Genomic DNA, 19,513 nt, shown 5'->3' with positions numbered 1-19,513 from the left:
ATATCAACTTTGAATAAACTGGTGTGGTATATTCTGCTACCTTTAACCTGGGTATGAACCAGAATCACATGTTTAAGCATGCGCCCCCCATGCGTCTTCTATGCATTTCTTGTTAGTTCATTCCCCTAGGGAATGATCTCTGACCTGTTAATGGATAAGTATAGAACTTGGGTTTTTGTCTATTAAGCACGAGGCATGTCCTTATGAATTCATCCTTACATTTACATGTTATGCGCTCAGATACATGCTGTCATGCACCTCTCAACCATGGGATGTGGGACGTTGTCATGGGCATAGGCAACCTCTATATAATGTGGGCTCAGCTAAACTTTAACTATACAAGCAAGTTCTGGGTCTGCGGAGAATTCTTCCTTCAGCATCAACTTCACCATCATCGACCTCTCGGCTGCCCAAAATATACGATACTGGCGACCAGCAGTCTGTCGCATTCAAAGATGAAAATAACTTCTTCTTCGTCCTCAGGTTAACTGCAGCAGTGGTTTGCAACTGGGTCAAAACCACCGGCAGATCGGTTTGGTCTTTTGTTTTCTATTTCCATAAATCGGACTGACATTCAAACAGGTCGATCAACTTTCCAACTTTATTCCTCGATATGCAAAAGTAAAACATGGGATCTTATGAAATTTGCATTAGAATATTCACCGTGACCCAATAATGGCCTGATTAGAATTTGCTGGTCAAAGGTCCAGGTCACTGTGAGCTAACGAACCCGTTTTGCTGAATAAAAAACATGACAAAACACTGACTTTGGTAACTTCCTCAGTTCCAGACGTGCGACTGAGAAGGGACGACTCACACCGTGTGTCATCATTGACAGCAAAACAAGCTGCAGCTTCTGACGGTAAAAACATACCATATGCAAATTGAGAAACTGCGGTTCACGTGTTAGGTGCTGAAGGAAGAGGAACCTCGTTGGTTCTCTATAAGGTAGTGCAGCGTTGTTGTAGTTCAGTCCACACTTTCAATCATCCGCCAAAGCTCATTTGAACAAACCTGCTCTCCTTCTCTGCACTGACACAAGAACGGTGATGAACAGAGTGTAATGATGGAGGAAGAACTCAATTATGCTACTGTGGTTTTTAAAAATGGTGGTAGTCCTCAGAAAGGTAAGTGACTCCTATGAAACTCCTATAACAACAATAATAAATCTTACTTGTTAAATTTCCATGCAATAGATTTAAAACCTTCTGTTTATTTTATCGACCAGAAAACGATGAGGACTCTACAATTTATTCTACAGTTAAATCTAAAGTTCCTGCAGCGACTGGAACAAGTAAGTTATGGGAGAAAATAACAAATTTGTAAATTTTTCAAAGTCTGAAAATAAATCTAAATTTGCTCCTCCTGAACTTTCTAAAACATTTTCATAACAACCTTGAATGTTTGGAGCTTTTTCCGTATTTATCGCTGCGCCGACCTTAACTTTGAATACATAGAGCAAGAGTAGGTGTTCAGGGTGGGGGCGAGAGAATGAAAGAGGGAACATTCTCCATAGTCAAAGTTACTGAACTAAAACATTGCGTGGTGTTGCTTTAAAAAACTAATAACATTTAGAATTCATATGGAGTGTCAGAATATACACAGGTCACAGGTATATCCATAATAATGTTGAAAATGAATTGGAATATTTTCACTACCGTCAGTAAAAGCAGCTGGAGGACTAGCTGCTGCTCCTCCACCAGCTGGAGCAGGTGGAGGAGCAGAAGCTGGAGGAGCAGCAGCAGGAGGAGCAGGTGGAGGAGCAGAAGCTGGAGGAGCAGCAGCAGGTGGAGGAGCAGAAGCCGGAGGAGCAGCAGCGGCACACTCCCGGCACTTTGTCCTGCTGCTGGTGTGTTTGGGGATTCTCTGCGTCCTGCTCATGGCGTGCATCGGCGTCATCATCTACAGTGAGTTCGATTTCAACAGACTGACTTTTTTATGATCACATATGGGAAACACACCAATAAAGAAGAGATGAGTGAGGGGGCTCAGCTTTTGTGAACTGTATTTTACCGTTGACTTTGTATAAGTAATGTACCACTGTGTCCACTTGCTCCTGCACAGTATTTTCTGAACAATACCATACATCTCTACACGGATTCCTCAGCAGCCATTGGAATCAGTCAATTTTGGTGCACTTCTAATTAAAATCAACTTACAGAGACTTAAAGGTTATTAGAGTTATTTATATTAATATTATTGTCAAATTTTCAGTTAAACAGAAACCCTGGATCCAGCCACCCTCACTCAATAGGAGCAGTTTAAAGTAAAATTGGAAAAAAAGGTAATTGATAGATGAATGGGTTCAACAGTAAACATAATTAATTAAAAAGAGACCATGTAAGCAATCCTAGCTTACTCTGACGATCAACACAGTATCAATCCTGGTAACATTTGTTATGTCAGATTCGATATCGGCAGTTGCGATAGGTCAATAAATGTCAGGGACGCCACATTTTCAGAATTTTCAGTTTAAAATGTTGTTGTCTAGGAAGAGGACACATTTTAAAACCTTATCTGCTGCTGCGTTTCAGGACAATTGGACATCTTGACGTCTTTAAATCCAGACACTATAGGTCCAGCTCTCTGAAAAGAAACGAGTTGGAAAGTGGGATGTATTGTTTTCAAGTAAAGGGTATAATAGGGTGTCATAACTAATTGGTATGTTGATAATAATAAAGATAATTCTTTTATTTGTTTTGATGTTGTTGTAGCTTAGCTTTTGAGGTATTTTGGAGTTGGCTTGATTGTAAGCCAACTCCATGGTGAAATCAAATGGAGAAAAATTGAGACTGCCACATGACAAAAGCCTGGAAATCAATGATGAGTAGGAGAGGATTTTTAAAAGGGTTCAGGGGTAAAGCGCGTGTCCACTGGACTGACCAGTGTGCCGTCTCTTTCCCACCACCACTGCAGTCTGTGGGGTCATGAAGGCCCAGGAAGCTGTCGCAGAAAACGTCATCCACCTCGAGAAGGAAAATCATCAGCTGGTGATGGAGAAAGAAATCCTAGCGAACGAGACCGAGGTGCTGACCCGAGACAGAGATGATCTCAACAGGACGCTCGGAGTCATCATGACGTTCCAAAACTTCCCAGTCAATAAATTCTGCCCAGACAAAAGTGAGTATATAAAGGGACTGCATTTATTAAGCTTTTTATATATGTATATGTACAACCACACAGTGAGTCCAGCCCTAAACTCACAGATATACACTGAGAGAATAGATATATTGGTTTATTTTAGGTAATAGCTCAAATCTGCCGTGCTCATATAATAAAGGGTAATTGTCAGTAGCCGTTGCCAAGCCTCAAAAACTATTAATTTTAACTATGCGATTGTAATGTGTCAAACTTGAATTGGTGATATTTAACTTAAATTTCTCGGCTTCTTTCATGAGTACAGGGTGTCAGCCGTGCCGGGAGAGATGGATTCCGTTCCAGGATCACTGCTACCTGTTTTATGACAAACCCCCTCGTTGGAAGACATGGGAGGAAGCACGAACAATTTGTCGACCTAACGCAGACCTGGTTGTTGTCGACAGTTTACAAGAGCAGGTGAGCTCCATCGTCTTAAAGACACAATAACACAGAGTTTTAAATGGATTTTTAAATTGCATAGCAAAATTGTGCTGGTTAAGAAACGCTGCATATTCACATTGCAAACAAAATTCAACTGGAAACAATTGTGTTTTGTGAAATCATACATATGGGAGGTGGAGGGATTTTAATGTTTTCTCACTGTCAATGAAAGAAGTGTGAAAGTTTGTGATGATCACTTTCAGGAATTCATTAATAATCACACCAAGTACTACTACGACAAGAATCATGGATACTGGATGGGATTGCATCAAAATGAGGACAACAAGTGGATCTGGATTGATGAACGAAATGAGACTGAGGGGTAAGAATTGAATTCCCTCATCTCTCTCTGAGCATCAGTCAGGTCTCACATGACGAGAAGGCCCTCAGTCAAATAACCAATAACACACTCGTAGATATCAGTCCTGTGAATATGCCAGTTACTCCCTCTGAGGTTATGTTTTCACCCATCTGTTTGTGGGTTTGCCTGTTCGTAAGCAAGATTACCTAAAAACTACGGATTTCCACAGAACTTGGCCAAAGGATGTTGGATGAGTGAGGGGAGAACCCCCAAAAACGTTGGTAGTGATCCAGTAATGTTCTCTCACTTTCTTTAAAGGGGACATTTTATGAAAATTCCACTTTTGTAGTGCTTCTACACGTTCATTTGGGTATCTGGCATGTCTACCATCCCAAAAACTCTGGAAAAAACAACTCCCGCGATTTGTTGTGGTTCCTCTATGGTTCCGAAACGATACGCTAGAGTGCGTCGAATGGGATTACGAGCGAAAAATACGTCAACGTCACACTATGCCCATGTAGGGAGTCTCGCTAGATGGCCTTGGACCTAACCCCACCATCAACTCACTGGCTCCGGGGAGAGACGGCCCGGCTCCCCGGCTCAAATTAGCTCGCAAGCTAACGGGAGCTAACGTGCTCCTCAGTCCCCCCGGGGAGAGACGGTTGAGCCCGGGCTCCTACGGCTATGCTCCCCGGCTAGTGTTAGCTCGCTGCTGCTACCCGTCAGACATTTAAGTGGCCGCATAAACAAGGGACCCCCGGGACACCTCTAAACATCGACTCAACAGTGAGGAAGGATGCTGCTGCTGCGCCAGCTCCAGCTCCAGCTCCCACTGCTCCCACTGCTCCCACTGCGGGGCTGCGCTGAGGAGCTGGGATCTCTCGCATTCAGGCTTCGGCCTCACCTGACTCTGGTTCAAAACGATATGGTTGCAAGATTGTATCTTCGTCTCCAGTAGCTATATTTCTACAGAGGTAATGGATAGCAAAAAATCTGGGCGCTTGTATCTCGTGAAGGAAGGGTGAGGTGGAGAGGGTGAGAGGGGGGGCGGGGCACTCAAAACAGGTCAATCTGAGGAGGGCTGTTTTAGACAGGGTAAAAAGCTGCTGTTTTAAATGATCCTTTTGGTATTTTGACCAAAATATGTTACAGACATTTCATTAAGACCCCAAGGAACCATATCAACTGGGGTAATCAATGGGCATGCGATGGGTCCTTTAACATATTCCTTGATTTCCTCGGGAATACTTAATAAACCGGAGACAAAGTCCTGCCGCCAGCAACTGGTGAAGATCTATTTATAACGGGATGTATAGGTTCATAAATTAGGTGCAGATTGTCGGCGTACTTGAGTTTTCCTTTAACCCATTGAGGGCCATTGGAGTCAGTTGGTATTATCTGTGAAGTTATTAGAGGAACTGATGAGCATGTTCTGTGTTTGCAGGTACTGGATTCAGGAGAGAGTCAAAAACACTGGTAAATGTGCGATGACATTCCCTCGGCATAATGCGACAGCCAGCTGGGGCCCATCAAGTTGTTCAATGCAGAACAAATTCATCTGTGAGCATGAAGCCCTCGTCAGGACTCCAGTCAGTTAGCATATTGGGTTTTCTCGTTCCAAACTTTGCATTCAAATTGAAATTTACAAAACTGTTCCACCAGCGTTTGGAACAATTAAGTGCACAAGAAACAGAGAAAAAACAATAATGGATACAACATAAGGTAAACAACAAAGGGTGTTTGGCGTGCAAGTGTTAATTTTATGTATCTATGATTTTGTGTTAACATGTGTTTTTATTAGCTACTGTGTACGATCAATTTGGATGAATATATTGTAATGTGTGAAAAGTGTAAAGACAAGAAGCCTCAACCTGGTTCACACACTAATTAATATTTTGTCATTTACAAAAATATATATACAAAATGTCCTGCATGCTGATGCTGCCATCTTGTGTCGATAACCTCATTTGACACCAGAGTCTAGTCGTGAGTCTCAGCTGTCAATCCTAATGTTTCCCCTTGTTTTTATATCCTCAAACAAAAACCTAAATCAAACTTGTCATAAAATTTTACATTTAAACAAACATCAGTGTGATAAGAACAATCTGAAATGACACAAACCATCTTTGGTTCTTTTATTTGACATGTGACTTTTTAGTAGCTCCATGGCCTTTAGAGGGCGATGGAGATTGAGATTTGGGGGATCCTTCATGACGTCCATCTTTATACACAGATCTCTATATACAACCAAACCACCGGTGTGAAGCTATATGATGAAGTATTTGTATTAACATGTTAAGAAATAAAAATGGGCTCTTCAAAATAAAAGCAGCCTGTCCAATAACTACCAAAGTAAAAGAGAGAAATTACTGTTTCACAACATTCTCCCCAAAAAGAGGAAGGTGAGCTCATGAAATCAGCTAAGTTGACTTCTCTGAAACCGGACTACAGTCAGGACCACGCCTCCTTTTGCAACGTACCACAACGACCCACAAACGCCAATATGCATTGAGCAGCTGTGGACCGGAGAGAAACTGTGTTTTCACTCTTGGTTTCCACACAGCCAGTGACGGCCGGCCCCATTCAACCAGCTGCAGGCAGTCAGCTTCTGTCTCTGACAGGTTAACACCAACAGTTACCTTAAAACTGAAAACAATGAAGCAAGAACCGAATCACGTCAGAGCATCTTCCAAGACTGGCGGTAAGTGAAAGTCTTATATTCTGAAGTTTTTATTCTACTTGAGGAATCTGATGCTCACATATTGCACTTCACTACAGATTTAACTTAACGTGGCTGTTTCCATTTATATCTATTCCCATTTATACCAATATATCGTATCTATTTGTAGCCAGAAGGAGGAACTATAAAGACATTTCATATATTTGTATTTTGTTATGTTATAATTTTAGCCTTTTTTATATAGCACGTTTGAAAACGGGGTTTACAAAGTGCTTTGACAGTCACAGGAAACTCATTCACACATTAATAAATACAAGTGATAAGAAGACAGATTCATATGAATACAAATAAAAAGAATATGAACCTGAGAAGAAGACGAACACTTTACATGAGGAGCAAATAAATGTGTGTAAAAAGAATGAAAGTGTCTATAAAGCGTGGGTTTAAGAAGTGATTTAATAACTTATTCATATTCTTATTTGACATCTATATACATGATATTCAAATTAAATAACTTGATTGTTTGTTGTTGTTCTTCTGGAAACAGGGAGGAAACTTCTGCACACTCTGCTGCCCCTGGTGACAGCAGCGTTCGGGATCATCTGTGTCGTCCTGGTGTCGGTCGCCATCGCCCTCAGAAGTGAGTCCCTGCTCTCCGCTGACCTTTGACCCTGACTGACTGAGAGACAGAGACAGTAAATCTTTCCTGTTCTGCAGCGACATCCCTCACGTCAGAGCGCCACTTGCAAAATGCTGCAGCTCAGAATCTGCAGCTGCGGCAGGAGAAGGACGATTTGGAAGGACGGAGCAGGGAGCTGAGCAGAGAGAGAGACGGACTCAACTGGACCATGGAGGCCATCCTCCAGTACCGAACCTTCCCAGTGGCAACCCACTGCCCAGAGAAAGGTGAAAAAACACCTCGCCTTTGATGCAAAGATGATGTTTTTCCAGTGTTTCCATTCCTGAAACCTCAAAGGTTTAAGCTCCTCAATTGTAAATGTTAGATTTTATTATCTTGATTTCATCACCCTCGTCCAGGACAGTGTGTTCTCACCCCTGTGTGTTGGTCGCTTTGTTTTTCGCGGGTTTATGCAAAATCTACCTAATGGTGTCGATTTTGTGTGGAGGAGGAGACTTGATCACTTTCTTTAACATTGTGAGATCAGGCATTTTTTTTTGCACAAATTTCCCAGGGAAATAATTGCTGGATTTTGATGAATAAAATCAGACACATTTAAGACGACTGATATCTTTCAGTGTGTGAAATTTGAAGGAACTTGATTGAAGCTAAGATGCCTGATGGGAATGTACTCTGAGTGTTTACTGTTTTAGTGTGTCATGTTTCATTTGAGTGCAATTACTTGTTTAGACAGACTAGTTTCTACATTTATATATATTATATAATGCATTGTATATATATATTTTGATATATACAGTAAACAGCTGTGGTTATGACTATAATTGTGTTGCTTGACTCTTGTCTGACAGTGTGTAGAGCTTGTCTGGGCGGCTGGATTCCTTTTCAATCGAGCTGCTACTTTTTTTCCGAACCGAATAATCAACAACCTCTGGAGAATTGGGGGAACAGTCGTAAGTTCTGCAGAGCAGAGGAAGCAGATCTGGTCGTGATTGAAAGTTTGGAGGAACAGGCAAGACCGATTCTATCGATTTCACTTACACACATCTCTGTCCGAATGGATCAGGGTTGAAGGAAGTGATCAGGTCTTTTTCTTTAGTACAAGTACCACAATGAGGCTAGTAAAATACGATATCATACGACATAATACCATAAAATAAGATAAGATGAGTACTTGTTCATTATTACCATTATTATTATACGTATGTATGTATGGTTACAAGCTTGTGGAATATTTAAATATTGGATCATTTTTGGACTTTGAATGGTTTATTAAAAGTGTAAGTGATGTTTACTATTAACAACAAGACATCTGAGATTACACACACTTACTGTAGTACTTTAAAACGTAAGTGAATAAATATACTTGGTTACTAGAGATTGAGATTTCACATGGTATTCAAAAGTGTGTACACAAAAGATGATTTGTTTGAATATTTAGAGTCAAAAATACTTTATAATTGTGTAAATTAAATTCCATTTCACGTGTCTCTAACCCTGACTGATACCTTTCTAATGTTCCTCTTTCTTGAATCTGTATTTTCATCGGTATTTCACATTATTTTTCATCTTCCCTGATGATTATTGTCGTATCATTGTTGACACATGACAGATGACTTCTCTCACACCTTTCTCACAAATGTAGGAATTCATCAACAACCACACTATGGCCTATAATGATGAAAATCACGCCTATTGGATTGGATTGAAGAAGAAACACGACACGGACACATGGATGTGGGTGGATGGAACCAACGTCACTTTCCAGTAAAAACAAAATAATCAAACACTTCTCCATATGTAATTTTAATAAGAACAAGCCTGGCCCCAGCTCAGACACGTTACCATTACCCCAAACAAGCGGGTGATTCACTCCCAGCGAAGCCACGCTGCGATTTGCCACAGGAAGTAAATGTTTTACTTGTTTTACGCCCTCACACCTTGGAAGTGAACAGAGGGCAACGTTTCAGTGGATGGAACATGAACCAAACTAAAAAGTCAAAGTACACGTTAAAGGTTCAGTGTGTAGAATTTAGTGACATCTAGTGGTGAAGTTACATGTTGCAGCCGAACACCAAATGACTCCAAATGTGCCGGATGGCAGCTTTTGTGTTTCCTCCTTATTTCTGAATAGTGGGAGGAAGTGGAGGCACATCATTTATCTTTATGTACAGTCTATTGTTTCATGAAGTCTTCATGCTAAGCTAAGCTAAGTTAAAGTTGCTTATAACTTGCTGTGAATGGTGTGAATCTTCTCCTCTGAATCTTTTCTGTCTCCACTAGGTACTGGGAAGAAGGAGCAATGGACTTGCACAGAGGGCCTTGTGCTCTAAGTTTACCTCGTGCCGATAAGCTGGCCAACTGGGACCGGTCGTGGTGCGGCATGCTGAAACGCTGGATCTGTGAAACAAGAGCCTTAAACAAACCGGATTAGGAAGCAGTTTCTGTTCAAATAGGTTATTTAACTTGTGACGAATAAAAATGTAATATTAAGCTGTAAGAAACGTGGCTTTTTTTCCCACTCATTTGTGTTTTACACATTTATTCAAAGGGTCTGGTCCAACAAACATTGTTTTGTTTATACAAAATGAAAAAGATAAGAAAGAACATTGACCTTTAAATGTTAATTTTGTTTGTTATCTATCTATCTACCTACTGATTCTGTCTCTATGTGGAGCACAAACTGTAAATAGTGAAGGGCACTATTGGTATTGGTGCAACTTGGACATATGATACGTTCAACATATATAAACTTTTAATAAACTGGCGACCAGCAGTCTGTCGCAGTCACAGATGAATATATATTCTGCCAAGTCCTCTGGTTAACTGCAGCAGTGTTTTCTATTTCTCTAAATCGGACTGACACAGACAATCAAACAGGTCGGTCAACTTTCCAACTTTATTCAAATGCGAAAGTGCAACATGGGATCTTTTGAAATTTGCCAAAGAATATTCACTGTGACCCAATAATGGCCTGGGTAGAATCTGCTGGTCAAAGGTCCAGGTCACTGTGAGCTAACGAACCCGTTTTGCTGAATAAAAAACATGACAAAACACTGACTTTGGTAACTTCCTCAGTTCCAGACGTGCGACTGAGAAGGGACGACTCACACCGTGTGTCATCATTGACAGCAAAACAAGCTGCAGCTTCTGACGGTAAAAACATACCATATGCAAATTGAGAAACTGCGGTTCACGTGTTAGGTGCTGAAGGAAGAGGAACCTCGTTGGTTCTCTATAAGGTAGTGCAGCGTTGTTGTTGTTCGGTCAAGCCTTTCAATCATCCGCCAAAGCTCATTTGAACAAACCTGCTCTCCTTCTCTGCACTGACACAAGAACGGTGATGAACGGAGTTTAATGATGGAGGAAGATCTCAATTATGCTACTGTGGTTTTTAAAAATGGTGGTAGTCCTCAGAAAGGTAAGTGACTCCTATGAAATGAATTGATAGAATGCACCACCTCAATATTTAACCTCACTAAACAACAATTATAAATCTTACTTGTTAAATTTCCATGCAATAGATTTAAAACCTTCTGTTTATTTTATCAACCAGAAAACGATGAGGACTCTACAATTTATTCTACAGTTAAATCTAAAGTTCCTGCAGCGACTGGAACAAGTAAGTTTTGGGAATTTTTCAAATGTGATGTTGCAAAGCCTGAAAATAAAACTAAATTAGCTCCTCCTGAACTTTCTCCATAGTCAGTTACTGAACCATCAAACCTATTTTATTGTATCTGCTATGGTTATGACTATAATTGTGTAGCTTGACTCTTGTGTGTAGAACTTTTCTAGGCGACTGGATTCCTTTTCAATCGAGCTGCTACTTTTTTTTAAGTCATATGGCGTGTCAGAATATACACAGGTCACAGGTATATCCATAATAATGTTGAAAATGAATTGGAATATTTTCACTGCCATCAGTAAAAGCAGCTGGAGGAACAGCAGCAGGTGGAGGAGCAGAAGCTGGAGGAGCAGCAGCAGGAGCAGCAGCAGGAGGAGCAGCAGCAGGTGGAGGAGCAGAAGCTGGAGGAGCAGCAGCGGCACACTCTCGGCACTTTGTCCTGCTGCTGGTGTGTTTGGGGATTCTCTGCGTCCTGCTCATGGCGTGCATCGGCGTCATCATCTACAGTGAGTTCGATTTCAACAGACTGAGTTTTTAATGAAGCAGCTTACATCACATCTGGGAAACACACACAATAAAGAAGAGATGAGTGAGTGAGCTCAACTGTATTTTACTGTTGACTTTGGATTAGTAATGTTGAAGTGTCCACTTCCTCCTGCACAGTATTTTCTAAACAACACAATACATCTCTACACGGATTCCTCAGCTAAACAGAAACCCTGGCTCCAGCTGTCCTCACTCAATAGGAGCAGTTTAAAGTAAAATCTGAAATAAAAGGTAATTGATAGATGAATATGAAACATAATAATTTTAAAAGAGGCCATGTAAGCAATCCTCACTTACCCTGACTATCAACACAGTATCAATTCCAGTAACATTTTTAAATATCAGATCCCATATCTAGGTCTGCAATTTGTGAATAAATGTAAGGGACGCCACATTTTCATAATTTTCAGTTTAAAATGTTGTTATCAGTGAGGAGGAAACATTTTAAAACCTTATCTGCTGCTGCGTTTGAGGACAATTTGACATTGGAGAACAGATAATCGGCTGTGTCTTTAAATCCAGACACTAAAGGTCCAATTCTCTGAAAAGAAACGAGTTGGAAAGTGGAACACATTGTTTTCAAATAAAGGGTATAATAGGGTGTCATAAATAATTGTTATGTTGATAATAATGATGATAATTCTTTTATCAATGATGGGTAGGAGAGGATTTTTAAAAAGGTTCAGGAGTAAAGCACGTGGGCTAATGGAAGAGAATATTTCTCCACGTGTGTCCACTGGACTGACCAGTGTGCCGTCTCTCTCCCACCACCACTGCAGTCTGTGGGGTCATGAAGGCCCAGGAAGCTGTCGCAGAAAACATCATCCACCTCGAGAAGGAAAATCATCAGCTGGTGATGGAGAAAGAAATCCTAGCGAACGAGACCGAGGTGCTGACCCGAGACAGAGATGATCTCAACAGGACGCTCGGAGTCATCATGACGTTCCAAGACTTCCCAGTCAATAAATTCTGCCCAGACAAAAGTGAGTATATAAAGGGACTGCACTTATTAAGCTTTTTATATATCTATATGTACAACCACACAGTGAGTCCAGCCCTAAACTCACAGATATACACTGAGAGAATAGATATATTTGTTTATTTTAGGTAATAGCTCAAATCTGCCGTGCTCATATAATAAAGTGTAAATGTCAGTAGCCGTTGCCGAGCCACGAATACTATTGTGTTTAAGCTTGTCTGTTGTTACTATATTTCTGTCTGTGTGGATTTTAAACGGACATTTAGCGCTTACAATAACATTTATCGGCTTCTTTCATGAGTACAGAGTGTCAGCCGTGCCGGGAGAGTTGGATTCCTTTCCAGGATCACTGCTACCTGTTTTATGAGCGATCCGATCCCTGGTACGAATGGGAGGAAGCACGAACATTTTGTCAAAACCGTGTTGCAGACCTGGTTGTTGTCGACAGTTTACAAGAGCAGGTGAGCTTCATCGTCTTAAAGCCACAATAACACAGAGTTTTAAATGGATTTTTAAATTGGATAACAAAATTCAAATGGAAACAGTTATGTTTTGTAAAATCAAACACATGGGAGGTGGAGGGATTTTAATGTTTTCTCACTGTCAATGCTGAGAAGTTTGTGATGATCACCTTCAGGAATTCATCAATAATCACACCGAGTACTACTACGACTATTTTCATGGATACTGGATGGGATTGCGTCAAAATGAGGACAACAAGTGGATCTGGATTGATGGACGCAATGAGACTGAGGGGTAAGAATTGAAACTGAGCATCTGTCAGGTCTCACATGACCAGAACGGCCCAGCAGTCAAATAAACAATAACACACTCGCAGATATCAGCCCTGTGTTATGTTTTCACCCATCTGTTTGTGGGTTTGCCTGTTTGTAAGCAAGATTACCTAAAAACTACGGATTTCCACAGAACTTGGCAAAAGGATGTGGGATGAGTGAGGGGAGAACCCCAAAAAACTTTGGTAGGGATCCAAGAATGTTCTCTCAATTTCTTTAACATTGCAAGAGGGTGTTCTTGAACATATTCCTTCATTTCCTGGGGAATACTTAATAAACCTAGGACAAAGTCCTGCAGCCAGCAACTGGTGAAGATCCATTTATGCTGGGATTTATTGGTTCATAAATTAGGTTCAGAATGTCGGAGTACTTGAGTTTTCCTTTAACCCATTGAGGGCCATCGGAGTTAGTTGGTATTGTCTGTAAAGTTATTAGAGGTACTGATGAGTATGTTCTGTATTTGCAGGTACTGGAATCAGACGAAAGTTCATTATGATGGTAAATATGCGATGACATTCCCAACGCATAATGTGACAGCCAGCTGGGGCCCAGCAAGGGGGACGATGAAGAACAAATTCATCTGTGAGCATGAAGCCCTCATCAGGACTCCAGTCAGTTAGCATATTGGGGTTTCTCGTTCCAAACTCTGCTGGCAAATTTTATTTTATAAAACGGTTGCACCAGAGTTTGGAAAATGTAAGTGCACACGCAGACACACAAAACAATAGTGGATACAACACAAGGAAAAAACCAAAGGCTGTTTGGCGTGCAAGTGTTCATTCTATATATATATGATTTTGTGTTAACATGTAGTGTTTTTATTAGCTACTGTGTACGATCAATTTGGAATGAATATATTTCAATATGTGAAAAGTGTAAAGACAAGAAGCCTCAACCTGGTTTCCACCGAAGGTTTAAGATCTGTTGCGATGGAGGTTGGAGATTTGACTTGTTTGTCAATTTAATATCAATGACTTTTGCTAAGACTATCGAGTCTACTACTGAGTCACTGATTTAGGATTTGTGTTTTCGGATCTCCAGTAAAAATGTTTAAACTCTTGTAACAAATAATCTGTTCTCATGTCCGACGTGTTGCATGTTGCGCACATGAAACTCCCGAAGTTTGTGTTTTGCAAAATGCTGTCTGACACAAGTTAGTGGTTTTACAGAACTAATGTCGAAATGAATTCTGCACGCTTCATTTTACAGAGTCGGTGTTAAATAATACTGGAACATGCAATAAGGTTGTTTTGTCACATTCGAGTCTAAACTGTTGTAAACTCAAGTGTTGACACACAAGCTGGTTTCCCTCCCGACCTGTCGCAACCTCTGAGTGGTGACAGGTACAGAGCCGAGGTCACAGGATGTGTGACCACAACAGAGGAAATAATCAGTGGTTTTCAAGGTTGTAAGATTCTGAACTTTAAAGGTCACAGTTTAAACATTTATATACTGATCCTGTTGAACTGAGAATATTTTTGGTGCTGTTTTAAACTGTTTTTCACTATCGACAAACTGGAGACTTGATATGTGGAAGGTTGTTGTTTCTACATGATTTGTAAGTAAATGTTTTCCTTTTGTAACTGGAACTCCTGCCATTTAGAATTTTTAGTATGGAGAATAAAGAATATGAAATCTGTTAACCTGAAATAATCACACATACACAGTTTGACGTGACACATCATTCATTTGCATATAAAATCCAAACCTAGTAGTTTGTCCTTGTACTCAAATGCAGCAGCAGATTTCAGCTCCTTCATAGAGGAGTCGGTCTGTGGTGCAGTAACAACACTGACTCACACGCACAATATGAAATGTGAGGTCTTCAAGTCATTGAATTTTCAGCTAAAAACACATACTTCCCATGTCGAGGTCAACACGTGAACCCAAAACACAAAAGTAAACATCTCTGTGATTTAAAGAGTCAGTTTAAAAAAGCTGGGCAGCAGTCTGGAGATCAGCCGACTTGTCAAAACAATCATTTACAGCATTAAATTACATTAATTGATGTCACGTAATTCATTTTAATAACCAACAATCGTAAAAGCCGGAAATTTCCCGTCTGCAAATAAATAATCAACGTGACCCGATTTCCTCACTTGGAATTTTTCCAACAAGCTCTTTTAACTTCGAAACTCGTTCAGTCGGCACAAGAGGCCCAAGAGCTGGAGGTAATCTCATTACTACAGATGTACTAGAGTACTTGGGATACTGCTGGAAACACCGGGTCAGGCGACAACAAGCATGTGAATCCATGCACCGATCTGAAACCACGCAAGTAGAACAGCTTCTCGCATATAAAACCGAATGCTCTCTTCTTCACCACTCCAGAACAGCAGTTGAGCTGCACTGGCAAGAACTGTTTTTAGAGCAGTGAAGAAGAAGCAGAAGAGATTTCTTGTTATAGCTATATTGAGCTACAAGTGCCCTTTAAAGCACTTTAAAGCTGATTAACAGTAATGATCACTCTGTTCATAAACGTCCATGTTGGTCCAGTTCTACTCTTTGCACTTCTTTTTCTTCTTCTTCTTCTTTGGAGCAGGCGCCTCCTCGTTTACTTTGTCATCAACCACTGGTTTGTCCTTTTTACATTTTGTCCTTTTTTGCTTTACTGTCGATTCTACTTCTGCAACTTCAGCTTCTTCCATTAAAACTGCAGCTTTTCTCTTTTTGGTTCTTGGAGCACAGTCCTGGGCCGGCTCTGATTGGCTGGATTCTGTCTCATTACTCTCCTCTACTTCACTGTGATGTTTGGAAGACTTCTTCTTCTTCTTCTTCTCCTCTTTAGTGACTGAGTGCAGCTCGGCCGTCTCCTCCGGGCTCTCGCTCTCTGCAGCAGGAGAAGTCGTTATTTCTTCTTCATTCTGCTCCGCTTTATTCTTCTTCTTCTTCTTTTGTTTCCTCTTTGTTTTGTGAGACTGTTCTGTTTCACCGTTTTCTACACAGATCACATCCTCCGTGGAAACTGCATCAGTTACCTCTTCATCGGCTTTCTTTTTCTTTTTCTTCTTTTTGGGATTAACACCCGCTCCAGGACTTTCAGACACCTGGATAACGCTCGGAGTGGAGCTCTTCCTCTTCTTCTTCATCTTTGTGCTCGGGGCTTCGTCAGCCGTCTCCTCCGGCTGCTCCGCTCTCTCATCAGCGGCCTTGGAGGTCGGTGGAGCTGGTTTACCACAAACCGGCGAGGCAGCAGGTGGTTGGCTCTTCTTGCCGTACTTGGCCATGAACTCAGCCTCCTGCTGCTCCAGCCGGGCTAACTTGGCACTCATGTTCAGTCCATGTCTGGCTCCTCTGAAGAGCACAAGCAGAAAAGAGATTTAGACCATGTTGAAATATAACATAGTTCTGTGATTTATACTGAACACATTAAACACTTCATTTCTGTGTAATGGTATGAACGTACTTGTGAGCCGTGCGTCCTCCACAAGCCTTCATCAGGTCAGCATCAGAGAGCCTGTTGGTATCAATGATTTATTTACATTTGATTAAATGATCAAAAACTAGAACCTTCGAGAATTGTCAATAAAGTCAGGGCAGCAATTAAAAGCTTATTGATTATAAAGTAATGAAACCCGGCAATAAGAGGAGACGGTAAGAAAACACTTGATTTATCATATTATATAATAAATGGATTATAACAAAATAGGATTAAGTTGCAATTAAAGTAGGATCCACACTTTAACAATTAAAACTCAACTTTTAGGCGTTTTAGAACAGACGGCTGTATAAACAACTATTTAAATAAAAAGTAAGAATTAAAACCTGACCGATTTATGAGTTGGCCGATAAAAAGTTGCCAATATGAGTCTATTACAGACATACATTGAAGGGCGACCTAAAAGGAAGCGATCCTAGAAACCTTCCTAGTTTGGACCGATGTGAGAGGAGGGTCTTACTTGGTGGTGCTGGACAGATCCAGCCTCCAGTCGTCCTCCTCGTCTGAGCTGCTGCTGCTGTCGTCCGACTCCGACGCCTTGGGCTCCGGCTGCTCCTGACCAGACAGCAGAGTGGCCGACTGAGGGAGAAACAACAAAACACATCACACAGCGTCAGTCATTTCAGAGCAGAATCACGATCTGGCACGAAGCTGTAGGTCCTACACAACAAAGCTTTCTAATTTAACATCTAAAGCTGCTGTGACTGTCGTTCTGATCCTTTAAACTCCCTGTAAAGATGAAACCAAAACATATTGAATGTGCATAGAAAAAGATTAGAGCAGATTACTTTGACAAAGCATCCATAAAGTTTGTCTTTAGCCAGCCAAGCCTTCCGTGGTCTTTTATTGGAGATCATTCCATCTTCGTCTTCCTCCACCGTTTTCGTCAGTTTAATGCCGTCCTGGTTCACACAAAGAAACAGGAACAGTTCAGCTTCTGTTTAAGACTGAAACCAGCTCACCGACAAGTCACATTGGTGAATTCTCATCCAATCACAACTTTATTCTCCAAACATAATTACTTTCTCCATCATAGTATATAAAGCAGGGGCTGGAGCCTGAGAGTGTGGTCACATGAGTGAAGGTGACACCTACCTGATCAGACTCCACCTGCAGGCTGGAGGAGGCCTTATTGAAGACATGATCCCACCAGTGGAAGGTGAACTGGTCTCCTTCCTTGTGGCCGACCTGAAAGACAAGCAACACGTGAATCCACTGACATCATCATTTGATAGATGTGGAACCTGTGGAATACCCATCATGCATCATTGCACACTCACCCCTCCTTTGCCGCACTTCACGTTGACCTTGATGGCTTCACAGATGCCGTTCTCCTCTCGGCCGAGTCCTTTACCTGAGGACAGAGAGGACTGAGTGTGAGACCTGAGTCTGGCGCCTTGCGGAGGTCGGGTAGGTCCAATAAAACAGAGCCAACGTTCTTTACCTTGTTCCCAACCGTGACGCAGGAGCTGCTGCTCGGCAAACTTCAAGCCGCGACTTTTCTCTGGTACAACTTCTGCCATCTGTGGATTGAGACAGTAGAATATGAACCCACTGAAAACTACAGTTTATTTGCTTTGGAGATTTTTTTATTTCTAGAGCTAAATATACAACAATGACTTTATCAAGTGGCACTGAAACAGATATTTTTAGGCAGAAAACAGCAAATTAAAAAGGGTTTTAGTGGAAAGACTAATGAAATAAGCTGGGGAAGCAAGATGATAAATCACATGGAAAATAGAAAACACAAGTTTTCTACAACACAACATTATGACATCACACAGTTTAGCTATTTTCCCCATTTTAAATAAAAGAAAACATTACAACTTGTACGTGGTTGCCTCCCGATACAGATACTAAACATTTCTAATACACAGCCTATACACAAGTATGTCGACACTTTTAAAAACAATTGTCATTCATTCCTAGGATGTCATAAACAAATCCCCATGACAATGTAATGGTTTGATATTTAAATGTTTAGCACTGAACTTTATTCTAACTATAAATAAAAAGACAACAACAGGATCACAGGATACACAGTTTAGAAAGGAGTTTCAAAATAAACGCACACACATAAAACCTGTAGGAATCATGCAGGGTTCATGTCAACCTGTAGATCCGAGGCTTGTTTTTAGAAGCATTAACTTGGTCTGTGTCTTCACTTCATGATCACTGTCGTATTGACTGTATGAGACAGGAACTATTAAAGATCCTACATGAATCTGAATGTTAGCTTGTTAGCATCAGAGGCTCAAACCGGAGGCTCGGCTGCTTTAGTCCTGATCTGTGGTCTGCTGAAGTTTTAAATCACAACACTGACACGATAATAAGGAAGAGCACATTTACCTCTCGATGTTCTGCTGCATTAAAACTTCACTGAAAACCACGAGGCTGTAAAAAACATAAAGATTCAATCACAGAGACAGTTACAGGACATGTGGCTCCGACAGGAAGCTGACATGACACCGGAAATACGTCACCACGGAGGATTTCTTCTTCTCTGGAGATATTTCCAGTGAAGCGGTAGAACTAACATGTGTTGTTTGGTAAATGATGGTAAATGATGGTGAATCCAATACAGGCACTAAATGTTCTAAAGTTCAATCTTTGCAGCTTTTCATCTCAACCTTTTCTGGAACTATAGATTTGAAACTTAAGTAAGAAAAGTTTTCACTCAAACTTATACATTTTATTTAATGTAATATATGTAATATGTTGTGTATTTATTTATTTTTCCTTTGTAATCTAATAAAGTAGTTGGGTCTGTTGATAAAGTTGTGGTTATATATGGAACCATCTGATTTGGTATGGTTCAGTTTAACAATACTCATCTGAAAATCTGTGTTTTTTGGTTTAATTTTATTTTCTATGTAGAAAGTTACAAACAGATCCATATGAAACTGATCATTACAGACATTGACCTCCCA

At 40.8% G+C, this 19,513-nt stretch overlaps 4 protein-coding genes across 6 annotated transcripts; 3 read left to right on the top strand and 1 right to left on the bottom strand.

Moving 5' to 3' along the window:
- Positions 1-842: 842 nt before the first annotated feature.
- On the top strand, positions 843-6,225 carry LOC128449320 (C-type lectin domain family 17, member A). The gene is made up of 8 exons (XM_053432417.1): positions 843-1,127; positions 1,229-1,294; positions 1,665-1,712; positions 1,788-1,907; positions 2,917-3,120; positions 3,404-3,555; positions 3,783-3,901; positions 5,325-6,225. The coding sequence occupies exons 1-8, from the start codon at positions 1,064-1,066 to the stop codon at positions 5,476-5,478; spliced, it is 927 nt and encodes a 308-aa protein (XP_053288392.1). The 5' UTR covers positions 843-1,063; the 3' UTR covers positions 5,479-6,225.
- A 152-nt stretch (positions 6,226-6,377) lies between these two features.
- Positions 6,378-9,701, top strand: LOC128449321 (CD209 antigen-like protein C). 3 transcript variants are annotated; one of them, XM_053432420.1, is made up of 6 exons: positions 6,378-6,581; positions 7,102-7,200; positions 7,278-7,466; positions 8,049-8,209; positions 8,843-8,934; positions 9,481-9,701. In XM_053432420.1, the coding sequence occupies exons 1-6, from the start codon at positions 6,536-6,538 to the stop codon at positions 9,629-9,631; spliced, it is 738 nt and encodes a 245-aa protein (XP_053288395.1). In that variant the 5' UTR covers positions 6,378-6,535; the 3' UTR covers positions 9,632-9,701. The 3 variants fall into 3 exon arrangements, with proteins under 3 accessions (XP_053288395.1, XP_053288393.1, XP_053288394.1); XM_053432418.1 differs by having other exon boundaries at positions 6,382-6,581; positions 8,843-8,964; XM_053432419.1 differs by having other exon boundaries at positions 6,383-6,581; positions 7,108-7,200; positions 8,843-8,964.
- A 633-nt stretch (positions 9,702-10,334) lies between these two features.
- On the top strand, positions 10,335-14,787 carry LOC128449319 (C-type lectin domain family 17, member A). The gene is made up of 7 exons (XM_053432416.1): positions 10,335-10,618; positions 10,754-10,819; positions 11,125-11,331; positions 12,151-12,354; positions 12,657-12,811; positions 12,988-13,106; positions 13,611-14,787. Exons 1-7 carry the CDS (start codon positions 10,555-10,557, stop codon positions 13,762-13,764), a joined length of 969 nt encoding a protein of 322 aa, XP_053288391.1. The 5' UTR covers positions 10,335-10,554; the 3' UTR covers positions 13,765-14,787.
- A 24-nt stretch (positions 14,788-14,811) lies between these two features.
- Positions 14,812-19,062, bottom strand: gpatch4 (G patch domain containing 4). Its single transcript, XM_053432414.1, has 8 exons — positions 18,933-19,062; positions 18,028-18,106; positions 17,864-17,937; positions 17,679-17,771; positions 17,372-17,485; positions 17,044-17,162; positions 16,551-16,601; positions 14,812-16,438 (listed from the first exon to the last, which is right to left on the bottom strand). The coding sequence occupies exons 2-8, from the start codon at positions 18,104-18,106 to the stop codon at positions 15,643-15,645; spliced, it is 1,326 nt and encodes a 441-aa protein (XP_053288389.1). The 5' UTR covers positions 18,933-19,062; the 3' UTR covers positions 14,812-15,642.
- Between the last annotated feature and the right edge of the window lie 451 nt (positions 19,063-19,513).

The sequence above is a fragment of the Pleuronectes platessa genome, chromosome 10 (assembly GCF_947347685.1).
Source record: "Pleuronectes platessa chromosome 10, fPlePla1.1, whole genome shotgun sequence".
Taxonomy (NCBI): Eukaryota; Metazoa; Chordata; class Actinopteri; order Pleuronectiformes; family Pleuronectidae; genus Pleuronectes; species Pleuronectes platessa.
This window is presented reverse-complemented; position numbering and strand designations above follow the sequence as displayed.

What these genes read in the sequence shown, in the direction of transcription:
- gpatch4 (XM_053432414.1), bottom strand. Translation starts at nt 18,106, where the DNA reads ATGGCAGAAGTTGTACCAGAGAAAAGTCGCGGCTTGAAGTTTGCCGAG. An exon ending in TGAAGTGCGGCAAAGGAGGG is followed by an intron (nt 17,772 to 17,863) that starts GTGAGTGTGCAA and finishes CTTGTCTTTCAG; the next exon opens with GTCGGCCACAAGGAAGGAGA. An exon ending in TTTATGGATGCTTTGTCAAA is followed by an intron (nt 17,163 to 17,371) that starts GTAATCTGCTCT and finishes TTTCTCCCTCAG; the next exon opens with TCGGCCACTCTGCTGTCTGG.
- LOC128449321 (XM_053432418.1), top strand. Translation starts at nt 6,536, where the DNA reads ATGAAGCAAGAACCGAATCACGTCAGAGCATCTTCCAAGACTGGCG. An exon ending in GGTCGCCATCGCCCTCAGAA is followed by an intron (nt 7,201 to 7,277) that starts GTGAGTCCCTGC and finishes CCTGTTCTGCAG; the next exon opens with CGACATCCCTCACGTCAGAG. An exon ending in GGAACCAACGTCACTTTCCA is followed by an intron (nt 8,965 to 9,480) that starts GTAAAAACAAAA and finishes TGTCTCCACTAG; the next exon opens with GTACTGGGAAGAAGGAGCAA.
- LOC128449320 (XM_053432417.1), top strand. Translation starts at nt 1,064, where the DNA reads ATGATGGAGGAAGAACTCAATTATGCTACTGTGGTTTTTAAAAATGGT. An exon ending in TAAATTCTGCCCAGACAAAA is followed by an intron (nt 3,121 to 3,403) that starts GTGAGTATATAA and finishes TCATGAGTACAG; the next exon opens with GGTGTCAGCCGTGCCGGGAG. An exon ending in GAACGAAATGAGACTGAGGG is followed by an intron (nt 3,902 to 5,324) that starts GTAAGAATTGAA and finishes CTGTGTTTGCAG; the next exon opens with GTACTGGATTCAGGAGAGAG.
- LOC128449319 (XM_053432416.1), top strand. Translation starts at nt 10,555, where the DNA reads ATGATGGAGGAAGATCTCAATTATGCTACTGTGGTTTTTAAAAATGGT. An exon ending in CATCGGCGTCATCATCTACA is followed by an intron (nt 11,332 to 12,150) that starts GTGAGTTCGATT and finishes CCACCACTGCAG; the next exon opens with TCTGTGGGGTCATGAAGGCC. An exon ending in TAAATTCTGCCCAGACAAAA is followed by an intron (nt 12,355 to 12,656) that starts GTGAGTATATAA and finishes TCATGAGTACAG; the next exon opens with AGTGTCAGCCGTGCCGGGAG.